Below are 15491 nucleotides of genomic sequence, written 5' to 3' on the forward strand. Positions count from 1 at the left end.
GGAATCATAAAGTCATAGCATCATACACCATGGAAACAGATCCTTTGGTCCAACCAGCCCATACTGACTATAATCCCAAACTAAACTAGTCCCATCTGCCTGCTCTTGGCTCATATCCCTCCAAACCTTTCCTATTCATGTACTTTATTTAAGTGTCTTTTTAAACATTGTAATTGTACTGGCATCCAACACTTCCTGAAGGGATTAATCTGAAGAAAGATTCTGGTAATGGAGGTTGTCCAGATAAGGGCATTAAGTTGATCTCCAGCGTAGAAGGGATGCCATATGGGGGAAAAACTGAGTAGGTCACAGTTATACTCAGTGGAGTTTAGAAAGCTAAAAGGTGACTTTATTGAAATATGTGCAAGGTTCTTGGGGTAGATGGGGAGAGGCACTGTCCCCTTCCAGGACCAAAAGGCACAATCTCAGAAACAGTTGGCCCACTTAGTTCTGAGATGAGGAGGACCTTGTTCTGAGGGTTGTGAATCTGTGGAATTCTTTGCTGTAGAGCCTGGATCATTAAGTATATTCAAAGTTGAGATGTGCAGCTTTTTAATCAGTGATGGAATCACTGATTATGGGGGGAAAAGTCAGGAAAGTGGGGTTGAGGATCAGCCACAATCTCACTGAATGCAGAGCTGAATCGATGGGCTGAATGGTCTACTTCTGCTCCTATGTCTTGTTGTCTTACGATGCAACCCACTCAAAGTAAGAAAGGGGATTTGAAAAAGTTGTTTTTCAGTTGAAGTAGTGAATGATAGCTCTCGCTGGTCTCTCAAATATTTACCCACCAGCTTCTTGCCTAATTTTCTAAAGTGATCCAGCCATCCATCCACCCACCACTCCACCAGGCTGTGCTCTGCAGTAGAGAGGTTGACCCTCCTCATCAATGATCTACTCCAAAAACATGAGAAATCACAGAAAAGGCATTAGGCTTTTGGACCAATTCCATCAGGCAGCAGTCAGGATTCCTTGAACCAATACCAACCTATCTCCCTCTACAGTCTGCCCAAGGCAATTAACCAATAAAGAATCTATCATGTTGCATAAGTAAACTAAAACGTAAACTGACAGAATAAACTTTACTGATCTTATATGTAATTCCTTTATTTAAAAGTGGCAATTTGCTGAGTGGTATAAAAGGTGGAGCTGGGTACTGCAGATGCTGGACATTAGAGTCGTGCTGGAAAAGCACAGCAGGTCAGGCAGCATCCGAGGAGCAGGAATATCGACGTTTCGGGCAAAAGCTCTGAAGGGCTTTTGTCCAAAATATCAAGTTTCCTGCTCCTCTTGAGTGGTATGAAATTGGCTCAGCAAAGGTGACGCAAAGTGTTAACATTTTGAAGAAACAAAAGTTCAATAAAAATGATAGACACGTGAAAATGTTAGGAATAATCAGTCAGTTCATGAGCATATGTGGACAAAAAAGGCTGCTGAATATCTTTGGATGTGGCATCTTCATTAAAGCTAAAAAGGGTAAGAAGTATACAGGAATATTTGTGATCAGCGATGAGAAATAACCAAAAACAGGTAAAGCCAATTGGAAATAGAAACAGAATGACAATAAATGAATCTCATTCGAGTAATGTAGCATGGTGGCTCAGTGGTTAACACTGCTACCTTGCAGTATCAGGAACCCAGGTACAATTCCACCTTTGGGCAACTGTCTGTGTGGTGTTGGCACATTCTCCCTGTGGGAGAAATTGAGGACTGCAGATGCTGGAGATCAGAGCTGAAAAATGTGTTGCTGAAAAATGTGTTGCTGGAAAAGCGCAGCAGGTCAAGGAGCAGGAGAATTGACGTTTCGGGCATAAGCCCTTCTTCAGGAATGAGGAGGGTGTGCCAAGCAGGCTAAGGTAAAAGGTAGGGAGGAGGGACTGGGGGGAAGGAGGTTAAGGTGAGGGTGCTAGGCCGGAGAGGGAGTGGGCGCGGAGAGGTCGGGAAGAAGATTGCAGGTCAAGAAGGCGGTGCTGAGTCTGAGGGTTGGGACTGAGATAAGGTGGAGGGGTGGGGAAAGGAAATTAAGCTGGAGAAATCTGCAATCATCCCTTGTGGTTGGAGGGTTCTTAGGCAGAAGATGAGGCGCTCTTCCTCCAGGTGTCGTGTTGCCATGGTCTGGCGATGGAGGAGGCCAAGGACCTGCATGTCCTTGGCGGAGTGGGAGGGGGAGTTGAAGTGTTGAGTCACGGGGCGCTTGGGTTGGTTGGTGCAGGTGTCCCAGAGGTGTTCTCTGAAACGTTCTGCAAGTAGGTGGCCCCTCTCCCCAATGTAGAGGAGGACTGTGTCTGTGTGGGTTTCCTCCACATGCTTTGGTTTCCTCCCACAGTCAAAAAGTGTGGTGCTGGAAAAGCCTAGCAGATCAGGCAGCATCTGCAGAGCAGGAGAGTTGACGATACGAGTATGAGCTCTTCATCAGGAGAGCTGATGAAGAGCTCATGCTCGAAACATTGACTCTCCTGCTCGTCGCCTATTGCCTGACCTGTTGTGCTTTTCTGGTGCCACAGTTTTTGACTCTGCTCTCCAGCATCTGCAATCCTCACTACTTCTTAGTTGATCGTTTTCCTCCCATAATCCAAAGATGTGCAGGTTAGGTGGATTGGTAATGTTAAATGGCCCATAGTGTTCAGGGATGTGCAGGTTAGGTAGGTTAGCTATGGGAAATGCATGGCTACAGGAATGGGTAGAGGAAATGGGTCCCGGTGGGATTCTTGACAAAGGATCAGTGCAGACGTGATGGCCTGCTCCCATACTGTATGGATTCTATGATTCTAATGGATAACTGTACACTGACAATAGGAAACAAAGGATTCTACCTATTATTTGACAGCTATTTGCTACATCATGTCACTTTGAATAGGGAAAAATGTGTTTATCATATACATAGTAGTGATATGCATGACTGCCTTGCTGAACTTAATGGAAAATTAACAGCAAGCTTCATGAACATTAATATTCATGTGAGCTTACCGATCATTTGTTGCCCAAGCGGTGAGACCCTTCAATCATAAGAACGGCACAGTGGTGAAGGTTGGCATGGTGGCTCAGTGGTTTGCACTACTGCCTCACGTCCAAAGACCTGGGTTCGATTTCAGCCTCGGGTGACTGTGTGGAGTTTACACATTCTCTCTTCCTGCAGGCATGGGTTTCCTCCAGATGCTCTGGTTTCTTCCCACAATCCAAAGATGTACAGGTTAGGTGAATTGACCGTGCTAAATTGCTTGTAGTTTTGAGGGATGTGTAGGTTAGGTGTATTAGTCAGGAGTAAATATAGGGGAATGGTTCTGGGTGGGTTACTCTTTGGAAGGCTCATGTAGACTTTTTGGACCCAATGGCCTTTTTCCATATTGTAGGGATTCTATCATCTCAAAGAAGTATCTTACAAATTATTAGCAAGCACTGTACAAGTAATTGTTTGGTAATTTAAAAGTGAAACATTGGAGACATGAAAGTGAAGGACTGGGACCCAAGTTTCTAAATTTAGAAAGGGAACAGCCATTTACCCCATAAGAAGAGTGTGTGCTAATTGCTTGGATCATGTTGGCATGGAAGTGTAGGAACTGTTAATTTTTGATCTTCGCTGACAACAATCAGACCCAGCAGGTAGAATCTGATTTATCAAGATAGTGCCACGGGCAATCCACCAAGGATCTCTATCTCCATAATCCTTTCCTATTGAACGAGGAGCTAGGCGTCGACATATTGGAAGCATGAGTAAAGGTAATTCTTGCATTCTGATGTCTGGTAAATAACTATATTCAACAAAGGACCGTAGACATCTTCAACCACTAGACGGAAACAATTTGTTTAACTAGTTTTGAGCGGTACAACTCCACTTTATGAATTACCATTTCAGTATATTCTGCATCCCACTCTAAACGGCTGAATGATCTGATATCCAAATCATTGAGAGGTAACAGTGTCACTGTGTCTACTTGTAACCAATTTAAAAAAACTGAAACAAAAACAGAAATTGCTGGAGAAACTCAGCAGATTTGGTAGCACCTATGGAGAGAAACAGAATTAACCTTTCAAGTCAATTAACCCTTTGTCAGAACTGCATTATCACTTCCTCCCCACTGAACAACTTACAGTCCACTTTGTAAGTCTGTCACTCGTGACATTATCAAAAAGCACAATTAATAAAACACAAACTCAGAATTTTGAAAACAATACAGCAGGTTCTGTGGGTAAAGGGTGTTCTAACATGCTCTTATAAATGACAACTCATTTCCCACCTCTACAAGTTAATAAGCATTTCAAACAATTTGTGTGTGTACTGTACACAAAAGCTGATTTTATAAATCACTTGTTTGCAGAGTGTTTGTTGTTAATCTTGCAAAATGTTTGTATTGAATTCCGGGCAGACCATTTCCTGACCATGAATCAGAACTTTAAACAGGCCACAAAGGTCATTGACTTTTTAAAAATTCCATTTGATAACAAGTAGCCTAGGTCTGCCCCCTTTTCAAAATGTTGGTTTCCCTCACTATTCTTTTCAGTGAGTTATACGTTTTTAAACAAATCTAATCTTGGTTGTGTCATGGAAAATCACAGTAAATAGAGAGAGAACAGCTTTTCATTTAAATATTTCCTTTGCGCAATGGTTTAAGCTTAGGGCAAAAAGCATTATCTACAGGCCACTGACGATGACCTGTTTTTAGATGTTGAACTATAATGACCTCAGCTCATTTGTGGTTCTCGCAACATGCATGACCAGCCCACATTCTAGAAAAAATAAAATTACTTATAACTGACTTCTCATTCACAGCTACCTCTTCGAGATTTTGAGCCAGAGTTTCTGAGAGTAGGTTTAAGTGGCAACCTAACTTTCCGCTTTCGTTTCTTCCAGCTGGAGGCTCACGGGGAGTCTTTCTCCGCCTCTAATCTGTTTCTTTAAATCAAAGTATCTTACATATTTCACTTGCCTTTATGTTCATGGTCAGTACCAACCACTGCAACAAATAAAAGATATGCAATAATCCAACACACAACTTTCATCATGAGTGAACATGGCCGTGAGTGTGAATGCTGCAGGAGAATTCTAAGGGTTTTAATGTGAAATGCCTTAATTTGCATATTCTATGGTGTTCTGCTGCTAGAAATAATGCTAGCTAATACTAACTAATTGAAAAGAGGATATTGTGGGTTCTGGTATGCTGAAGTAAAATTAGGGTAACTTTAGAAAGAGAAGTGGAGTTCCCACTTCAGGAAAATATTTTTTTTAAATCAGAATCTGAAGCATTCCTGCTTCTCTTCCCATCGCTGTCAGACCTAATGAGCATTTCTAGAATCTTCTGTTTTATTATCGGAGACTGCAGATGTTTTAAACACATTTTGACGTTTTAGTCTACGTTTTGGTGGTCTTCTCGTCAGGCAGTCCCTCTAGGTTGAGGATTAACCTTCATATTAGTTAAATAGGATAGTTTTGACTGAATAGGTTATGTGTTGCAGCTGTAGTATATGGGAATGGGTGGGCTTTGGTGCACCTTGGTGTTACCTGCAACAAATGTTGGCTGCTCAAGGCCTTTGGTTCAGAGTCAATGAACTGAGATGTGAATGCTGCAACACAACAGAGAGGGTTAAATTAATTACATCAAATATAGTCTGTGATCATGGATAGAAGGGTGTGACTGTGAATGAGGCAATTATGGGGATCCAAGTTTTATGTTTGGGAAAGCCTCAGCCAGTGTCTTGTCCAGTAACAGGACCTTTAGAAAGATTGAATGCAGTTAATCAGAGATAACATGATTCTGTGAAAGGGAGCCTACGCTTGAAAAATTTGCTAGAGTTCTTTGAGGATGTCGATGAAAGTAGATGTAGTGTATTTGGATATCTAGGAGGCATTCTGAAAGATGCCACATAAAAGGTTATTGCACAAGATGGGAGCATATGGTACTTGGGATATTGTATTAGCATAGACTGAGGATAGGTGAACACACAGAAGGCAGAGAGTCAGGATTAAGGAGTCTTTTTCAGGTCGGAAAGATGTAACTAATGGAGTGTCACAAGCAGCTGTCCTCGGATCTCAATAATTTACTATCTATATTAATAACTGGGAATAGGGTGTAGAATGCCCAATGAATAATAAAAATAAATAAATCATTGGGATTACAGAAATTTTACAATTTACACTTCCTGCTTTACACTCAAAACCACAATTGATCTGCAAGCCCTCTTACTGATCAAATCTAGTCTAGGGACTACCCTGGACTAATTGGTCTGTACAGAAGCTATTATTTACTAGGGACCAGAAACTGGTCCAACTCTTCCTTGACAAAAATCCATCCAATTTCATGTAAATTCTTCAACTCATTGGCCCTTTTCATGATAAAATTGGAAAGCATTCACAAGTTAGCTGTAACAAGAGTGACTACAATGCCATATAAATGTGCAGCTCCTGTCTTTGTGACACCCAGACCGAGACATCAGCACAAGAGCTGAATAGCCAGGGTGCTGGACTTGGCATCAGGGCAGCATTACAGAAAATATAGTACCAAGTGCTCCTTGGAAAACACAGGTCAGTGATAGACAAAAGAAAATTTGTCCAATGGCCAGAATCAATTTTGACAAAAGAAAATGGTTATGCTAATTAGAGGCGAATTATTGTACATCTTGCTAGTGCAATGCTGCTGCTTTCAGGTTCCCTCTCTCTTTCTCTCCCCTATTTCTTCCTTTCTCTCTATCTCTCTCTCTCCTTATTCTTGGACTCTGTGTCAATCATCTTCCCCACTCCAGAGGAATTGCCAAAAAAGCATATATGGCCCAACCATCCTGACCAATGATCCTGTCTTTGTCAGAAGGTCAGAACTAAGTCTCTCTTCTCTTTGTCATACACTGGGAATGTTTATTCACAACACCTTGATGACACCTAAAGCTGCATCTTAGAAACATTCATGTTTGGGTTAATGAACAGTAGGTTAACATTTGCACCACATATGGAGCATCGCCAATAGGAAGGTGCTGACCAACTCCCTGACATTGACAAACTCAGCATTTTTTGAGAAGATTTGTAGCTCAGGTTGATGATAAGTACGTAATTTAGCTCAATAAGCTTGAAGGTTTGTGTTCAGATGTTTCATCACCATACTAGGTAACATCAATAGACAATAGGTGCAGGAGTAGGCCATTCTGCCCTTCCAGCCTGCACCACCATTCAATATGATCATGGCTGATCATCCTTAATCAGTATCCTGTTCCTGTCTTTTCTCCATAACCCTTGATTCCACTATCCTTGAGAGCTCTATCCAACTCTTTCTAAAACGAATCCAGAGACTGGGCCTCCACTGCCCTCTGGGGCAGAGCATTCCACACAGCCACCACTCTCTGGGTGAAGAAATTTCTCTTCATCTCTGTCCTAAATGGTCTACCCCGTATTTTTAAGCTGTGTCCTCTGGTTCGGGACTCACCCATCAGCAGAAACATGTTTCCTGCCTCCAGCGTGTCCAATCCTTTAATAATCTTATATGTCTCAAACAGATCCCCTCAGTCTTCTAAACTCAAGGGTATACAAGCCCAGTTGCTCCAGTCTTTCGTCAAATTTGGAGACCAGAACTGCACACAGTACTCCAGGTGTGGTCTCACCAGGGCCCTGTACAGCTGCAGAAGAACCTCTTTGCTTCTATACTCAATCCTTCTTGTTACGAAGGCCAACATGCTATTAGCCGCCTTCACTACCTGCTGCACCTGCATGCTGGTCCCTAACCTATTAAGGTGCAAACCGTCTCTCTTGTAGAATTTATGCTTACCACAAAACATACCCCAGTGATCCAAGAATTTAAATCCTTGCTTCCTGCACCAGTTCCCCAGCCACACATTCAAGTCCATTATCTCCCTGTTTCTGGCCTCACCAGCCCGAGGAGCTGGAAGCAAACCGGAGATAACCACCCTGGACGTCCTGCTTTTCAGCCTTCTTCCTAGTTCTCCGAAGTCCCGCTGTGGTATGTTCTTCCTCTTCTTGCCGACGTCATTTGTGCTGACATGTTCCACCACCTCTGGCTCTTCACCTTCGTCCTTGAGGATTTCCTGCACTCTGTCTGTGAGCCTCCGGTGAAGCGCTGGTGATATGTCCTGCCTCTCTGTTTATAGGTCTTGGTTTCTTAAGACGGGTACTGACACGCACGTGAATTCTTAGAGGCATGGCATTCTAACCAGAACTCCATCAATAAACACATCAATTTTGACCCTATCTACCTTCCCTTGAAAATGGGAACTGGAAATGACATCACCCATCTTAAGAAACCAAGACCTATACATAGAGAGGCAGGACATACCACCAGTGCTTCACCAGAGACTCTCACTGATGATGTTCCCTAGTATGGTGACGAAACATAGTCATAGAGTCATAGAGATGTACGGCATGGAAACAGACCCTTTGGTCCAACCAGTCCATAAACTAATCCCACCTGTCTGCTCATGGCCCATATCCCTCCAAACCTTTCCTTTTCAAACATTTATCCAAATGTCTTTTAAAAGTTGTAATCGTACCCACATCCACCACTTCCTTAGGAAGTTCATTCCACATTCAATACACCCTCAGTGTAAAAAACAAATGTCTTTCATGTCTTTTTAAAATCTTTCTCTTCTTTCCTAGTTTTGAAATCACCATACTACGGAAGGGATAACTTGCTTAGTGCATGGGTCAGTTAGATCAGTTGGCTGGATAGTTGGTTTTCAGTGCAGAGTACTTCAGACAGTGTGGGTTCAGTACCTGTCACTGGTTCAGGTTATCATGAAGGACTATCCTTCTTCAACCTCTCCCCTTGTCTGAGGCATGGGGACCTTCAAGTTAACCCACCACTAGTGAAAGCAGCCTCATGGGATTATCATGACTTTGCCTTTCCCTAACATTGGGTTCAATATCCATATTTTCCACCACTAACATAGGCACTATTTGAGGCTTGTTCTCTAACAGCTCACTAAGTTAGTTTGATAATCCCTCTTTACACCACAAAAGTTACAAGAAGAGTTATGGAAATAACAGGTCATGTACCACCTTGTCTCAGACAAATGGCCATGCGTTGACAATAACTTGAATTTCCTATTCATCATGACTGTAGGAGGATCATCACTATGAGGTTTGCCAGACTCAAGGAAAATTTCTCGAGGCACCTACAGTTGGGTGATGAGTCCAAAATTTATGATGTTGCCAAATTTAATAAAATGTACTGTCAAAGATATGATCAGAATGGAGTCCTGCTCTCTTCCCTGCAGTTTGTTGTAGTACATGTGGAAGCTTCAGTTCTAGTTTTCAATGGGTGGGGATGAAGATTAGCTCAGTAGGCCATGCGAATAGAATGCAGTCCAGTACATTGTCAACCCTTGTAATGGCTGTGGCAGTTCAAGACTTTGTAGAGTCGTAGAGATTTACAGTACAGAAAAAGACCTTTCAGCCCATTGAATAAGAAACCACCAAAGAATAGTGGATGCTGAAAGTGAGAGAAAAAAAATCAGAACTTGCTGGAAAACCTCAGCAAATCTGGCGGCATCCGTGGAGAGAAAGCAGAGTCAACATTTTAAGTCTGGTAACCCTTCTTTGGAATCACTCCAATTCTGAAGCAGTGTCACCAGAACCAAAACATTAACTCTGATTTCTCTCTACAGATGCTGCCATACCTGCTGAGTTTTTTCAGCAATTTCTGAATTTGCTTCAACTCATTGGGTCTGCACAAGCCATAAACTATTCTTATTCCATTTAGCTCATAGTCTTGTAAGCCTTGGCATCACAAGTGCATATCTAAATACTTCTTAAATGATATGAGGGTTTTCTTTCCACTACCTTTACAGACCGTGAGTTCTCACTTCCCATTACCCTCTAGGTGAAAGAAAGTTCCTCACATTTCCTTTGAACTTCCTGCTCCATGCCTTAAATTTATGCCCCAGGTCTTCTACCAGGAGGTAAAATCTGAGGAGTAACCTCCTTTCCCACTTTTCCTTGCAGCAGCTTTACCCAACAGATGACTCTCTCAGATATAGCTTGCTAGAGCACATTTCTTACCCATCCCTAATTGCTATTGAGACAGTGGTGGTGAGCTGCCTTCCTGAACTGCCTCAGTCCACTGGGGTACACTTGCAGAGCGGTTAGGAAGGAACATCCAGGATTTTGACCCAGAAGCATTGAAGGAACAGCAATACTGCTCCAAGTCAGAATAATGTGTGGCTTGGAGAAGAACTTACAGGTAGTGGTGTTCCCCTGCTTTTGCTGTTTTGGTCCTCCAAAATGGTGGAGGTCATGGGCTTGGAAAATGCTGGGGAAGGTGTGTTCGTGTTACCAGTCACATCTTCGTCTGAGATGGCCCACTTTGAAGGGCCGGGTACAGGATCTGCTCAATGCTCTGCCCCTCCTGACAAACTTCAATGTTCCTCTCAAACCAAAACAGAAATTGCTGGAAAAGCTCAGCGGGTCTAGCAGCATCTGTGAAGAGAAATCAGAGTTAATGTTTCGGGTCCGATGACCCTCAGAGCTCTCCACTCATGTCGCAAAAGCTGGAGCAACAAGAACCTGACCCAAATTCCAAATTTTCCTGCTCCCGTAGTGGTTAAATACCATGGAACCATATCAACCACTGCATTCAAAACCCCTACAATCCCTCCTGAAATGGGAAGACTAAGCAGAATCTTTGAAAGCAGAGACCATTAAAAAATTAGATGAGCAGGCTTTTTGATTTAACAGTAGCTGATTTAGAAAGTTTGTAATGACCACATTAATTAGATTTTTCACAGAAAATCTAAGTGGCATGCTGAATAAAGCTGACAGATAAAAGACCAAGACATCCTTGGCGAGAAAGCCAGAAAAAAGCCCCCATCTGCACTGTGACAATTCTGTGAAATGAATCTTTGACTTGCAATTGGCAAATGCTGACCACATTCTCAAAGTTATTTTAACAAATGTATTTACCCAATAGTCTGAGTGAGAACTCTCATTACATCTTAATCACTAATGTTCCAACATTATTGTCATTTCTACAACAAATTGTTAATATGCATGATATTCTCCCATCTACTGAATATCTTCCTGTATTGTGAAAATCAAACTTTATAGAAAGCATCAAGATTTATGCACACATCACTATTTAGCTACAGGCAATAACACACTACATACTCTGTCAAATCCAAATAGCATTTAAAACAGAAACTTAATAAAGTAACATCTCCAGTTTTGATTCAGTCTATTTGTTTGCTTACCTGATAATGAAACTGCAAATAGGATGACAATAAATTCAATTATTTTCATGATTGAAAAGGTCTGGCCAATATTGTGGACAGAATGCCCTATGTGCAGTCTGGTTTTAATCAGAAACTGTAATCTCCTTCCTATCTGATAGACAGAATTCATGGACTTAGCAATAATGAAATGTTTGCCATAGGTTGCGCAAAAGCCTTTGCAAGGTTATCTGTTACACAAGGTACTGCTGCAAATGTCATGCCATGTTTTTAGTGGTTTCAGACTTTGTCATATCAGGTGATATTCTAATATTTGCTCAGTTACATCTGTTGCCCGTGTTTCACAGATCCAATCACATCCAGTGCCTGCCTTTGAGTCTGTGCCAATCTGAATCACTGTTACATCTCAGTATGCTTGGAAGGTAAAGTTAAAAGACACACACTCACAGCAGGTGTTTGTAAAGTTTTAATGTCATAAAGAAATAATGCAGTAATTTCAACAAGTAATAAAGTCATCACACAAATATGGTAAAGAAACAGGTATCTGTGAGCTAGCAATCCCTCACCTACTATATATTTAAATAAAAAAATTATTAATGTGCTATTAGTACCTCGGTAAACACATCTGCTACATTGTTTATGCCTTACTAAGTCTGTTGAGTTTAACCATCTTACTTCAAAAGTCATAAATTGTTATAGAAGACATTTCTAAGCAAAATCCTTTGAATTTGTATACAGTTCTGTTTTAAGATTGACAAAACAAACTGAACTCCAAACTTCCATTTGTACAGTTGCAGTCTTTAATTTTGTTTATGTATCTGGGAACAATTTTTCATTACTTCAAAACACTTTACAGTATAGCACACACTTCATTATCTCCCATAGCATATTTCTAACATTTCACATCATTCTCCTGTTTATCCATCCTGTTAAAATGATCAGAGTTAAAGGTGAAGAATATGTTCAGCCTTAGTATTGCTGGATAATAAATTATGAATATTCACTTCATTCTCAGCTTCTAGCTGATTGTGTATTTGACACCATACTTGTTTATTTTTTGCAATACTACAGTCACATGTAAGATTTGAAATAAGTTCAGCTCAGTAATTATTGACTTCAGTAGGGTGAAGGATTGTTGACAGCAAGGACCAAGACAATAAAGTAAAAGCAATTTCTATTTAGTAGTGACTTATAGCTGCCAGTAGGCTATGGGATCTTGAATATTGGCACACTCCAATTATACCAGTTGGTGACATCATGTTAATGACATTGGGCTAGATTTTGCATTCAGTGGCAAAGTAATGCCACCGGATATTGGTTAACCATTAAGAAAAAAATTCCCATGCCTTGTATTGTGGACTTCCCCTTTCCCAAAGACAAGTTGAACATGACTTCAGGTCAAAGGAATCTCCAAGAATGCAACAGCAGTGTCAGAAAGCAGAGTAGACATGACGAAATTGAGGACTGCAGATGCTGGAGATTTGAGTCAAGAGTGTGGTGCTGGAAAAGCACAGCAGGTCAGGCAGCATCCGAAGAGCAGGAGAATTGACGTGTTGGGCAAAAGCCCTTTGTCAGGTCAGCCAATCATATAGATGTATTCTCACACATAGAAACCCAGAAAATTAAAAGCACTAAATCACTTAATTTTTATTTCAAATGTTTAGACAGTGAAATAAATTATTAATATTGGATTTTGATAGATATTTAAATGTCACTATTACAAAACTTAAAGCTATCATTTGTTGTCTACTGAAAATCTGACTTTCCACAAATTTAAAATTGGCTTTAAAAGGGCCAGTGATGGTATTTAGTAAGAATTACAATGTCAATACCCTTGTTTAAAACCCAGTTACTTCTCACAGAACAAGATGTAACTTAGGTTTTTACAGAGAGGCCAACATCTCATTTAGCTGATAACTGAGAGATTATACACTGGGGCAGACAAGCAGCACATCTCATGGAGAGGCATAGAATCATTAGCGATTATTTCTGGATTTCTGTGTTACTCTGTGCATGTTTGGACTCCAAATTTGTTGCAAGTTTCAAGGCAGTAACGATGCAGAAAGCTGACAGATTTGCCAGCATTACTATTGCAAAATTCAAGCCTTTGGTATCTTCATCAGTTGTTGCCAGGACTAATCACTAACCTTACTCAAAGGTAATCCTGAACTGGTTCATCCTTCATGATTGCTGCCTTAAATATATAAATAGACACAGATGTATATGCACAGTATATGATGTTGAATTGTGGGGAAATTAATTTTCTACCCTAAATAAGTTAAGAAAATTTAACTTTGTTACATTTTTCAGGGTTTACACCTTAAAGCTAATCTGGAAAATATTGTTGAATGTTAAGAAATAATCATGTGCGAATTAGAATTTTGATTTTGCTAATGAATCTGTTAGTATTGCATAGAGTTTAGAAACCAAAACAGGCAGTTTCACTCCATGTGAATCTCATCCCACTCTGATTAGTTGCATTTCACCTTATTGACACAGGCTTCTATTCCCTTTTTTGCATCATTCATTTGTCTAACATTTCCTTAAAGGCATCCAGATTATTTGTCTGAGTCACTTAATGCGCTAACAAAGTTCATATTCTTATGATTCTTTAAATAATGGTTCAGGAAAACAAATATTTCATGAATGTTCAAGATTTTGTCTCACAGATGTCTGTTATGATCAAAGTGTCAATTAATCCATTTTTTTTCCCATTCAGATGGGGATTTACAGCACAAACTGAGCAAAACTTTATATCAGAAAAATCAATGTCATCGAGTCTAAAATAAAGTTTTACAAATGGGAATGGCGCTGGTGTGGTGACAATATTGATACTGGAATTTCACTGTTGTCACAGGAATCCATCCAATGTTCTTTTTCTGATATTTGGTGGGATTCCAAATTTCAGCAATCAAGGATGATTTTAACATTACTTAGCCCCAGTTAAACATCAGTCAATCCTAATTGTGCAAATCCAAAGTGGATTCAACATCAGTCAGTTGCAGTTGCAATAACCGAGAGTAATGTTAACATAATTTAGTCCCAATTGCAGTAATCCAGAGTGGTTTTTATCATCACTCAGTCCCATTCTAGAGTAAAGTTAACACCATCCAGTTCATATTACACCATTCTAGACGGTGGTTAACTCTGTCCCAATTACAGAGGAACCTCGATTATCGGAACAACTTGGGCGGGGAGTATTTTGTTTGGATAATTGAATGTTCGGATAATACAGTTTACCCAAGCTTCGGGACCTTGAGATCTTGTTTGGATAATCTGAAATTGGGATAATTGACATTCGAATAATCAAGGTTCCTCTGTACACCATTCTAGAGGAATGATAACATCACTCAGTCCTGATTGCACTATTCTAGAGTAATGGTAGCCATGATGTGGAGGTGCCAATGTTGGGCTGGGGTGGACAAAGTTAAAAATCACAAAATACCAGGTTGTAGTCCAACAGGTTATTCAGAGGTATAAGGTTTTGGAGCGCCACTCCTTCATCAGGTAGCTGTGGACCAGGATCATAAGTCACAAAATTTATAGCAACTTATAGTGGGGCAGTGGGAATGAGGAAGGAGCTGAGGTCCGAAAGCTTGTACTTTCGAATTAACCTTTTGGACTATATCCTGGTGTTGTGTGATTTTTACAGTAATGGTAACATCACTCAGTTCATATTACACCATTCTAGTGTAAAGTTAACATCAGTCAATCGCAATTATACTACTCGAGAATAGTTTCAGCATCAGTCAGTCCTAACTGCACCATTTGAGAGTGATTTCAACATCAGTCAGTTTCAATCACACTACTCTAGAGTGAAGTTAACATCAGTCAGTTCCAACTGTAATATTCTGGAATGGCATTAGCACTACTTCTAGTCATGGAATATTATTGAGTGGAACAAGAGCCAAGCACAAGTTGATCATAGCTGCATTTTGTTAAATAATAGTCAACACTCAGTATCTTCAAAACAAAATGTAACGATGATAAGAGGACTCTATTTGTTACATGCCATCAGCATTACATAGAATCAGACATGCACCAGCAGCAGTTTTAATGCTATTACATGATAAAAGTGAATTATCGTGAGTAACGCTGTTTGACAGCAATAATTTTGTATGAATTGCTACAGAAAGAATTATTGCCACTTCACACAGAATTGTTAAAAACTTCAAGGATCACCTTTGTATTATTTTACCCCCTACATAGTGAATAGTAAGGAAGAAATTACAGTTGTGTACAATAACTTGCCTTGTTCTGGTGCTGTATGTGTCCGAATATCACAGTCATGGGACATAAGAGTATAAGTTTAGCCCATCAACATCTGTGGT

The 15491-nt window shown here is 40.5% G+C and overlaps 1 protein-coding gene across 1 annotated transcript in view; it reads right to left on the bottom strand.

The window, feature by feature from the left end:
• Nucleotides 1–15491, bottom strand: part of LOC140467116 (polymeric immunoglobulin receptor-like) — an 89403-nt gene that overhangs the window by 49371 nt on the left and 24541 nt on the right. Inside the window, exon 7 of the mRNA XM_072563182.1 lies at nt 11182–11381. Coding sequence (XP_072419283.1) covers nt 11182–11381 — 200 coding nt within the window. The remainder of the gene's footprint in view (nt 1–11181; nt 11382–15491) is intronic.

This window comes from Chiloscyllium punctatum, chromosome 45, assembly GCF_047496795.1.
Source record: "Chiloscyllium punctatum isolate Juve2018m chromosome 45, sChiPun1.3, whole genome shotgun sequence".
NCBI lineage: Eukaryota > Metazoa > Chordata > Chondrichthyes > Orectolobiformes > Hemiscylliidae > Chiloscyllium > Chiloscyllium punctatum.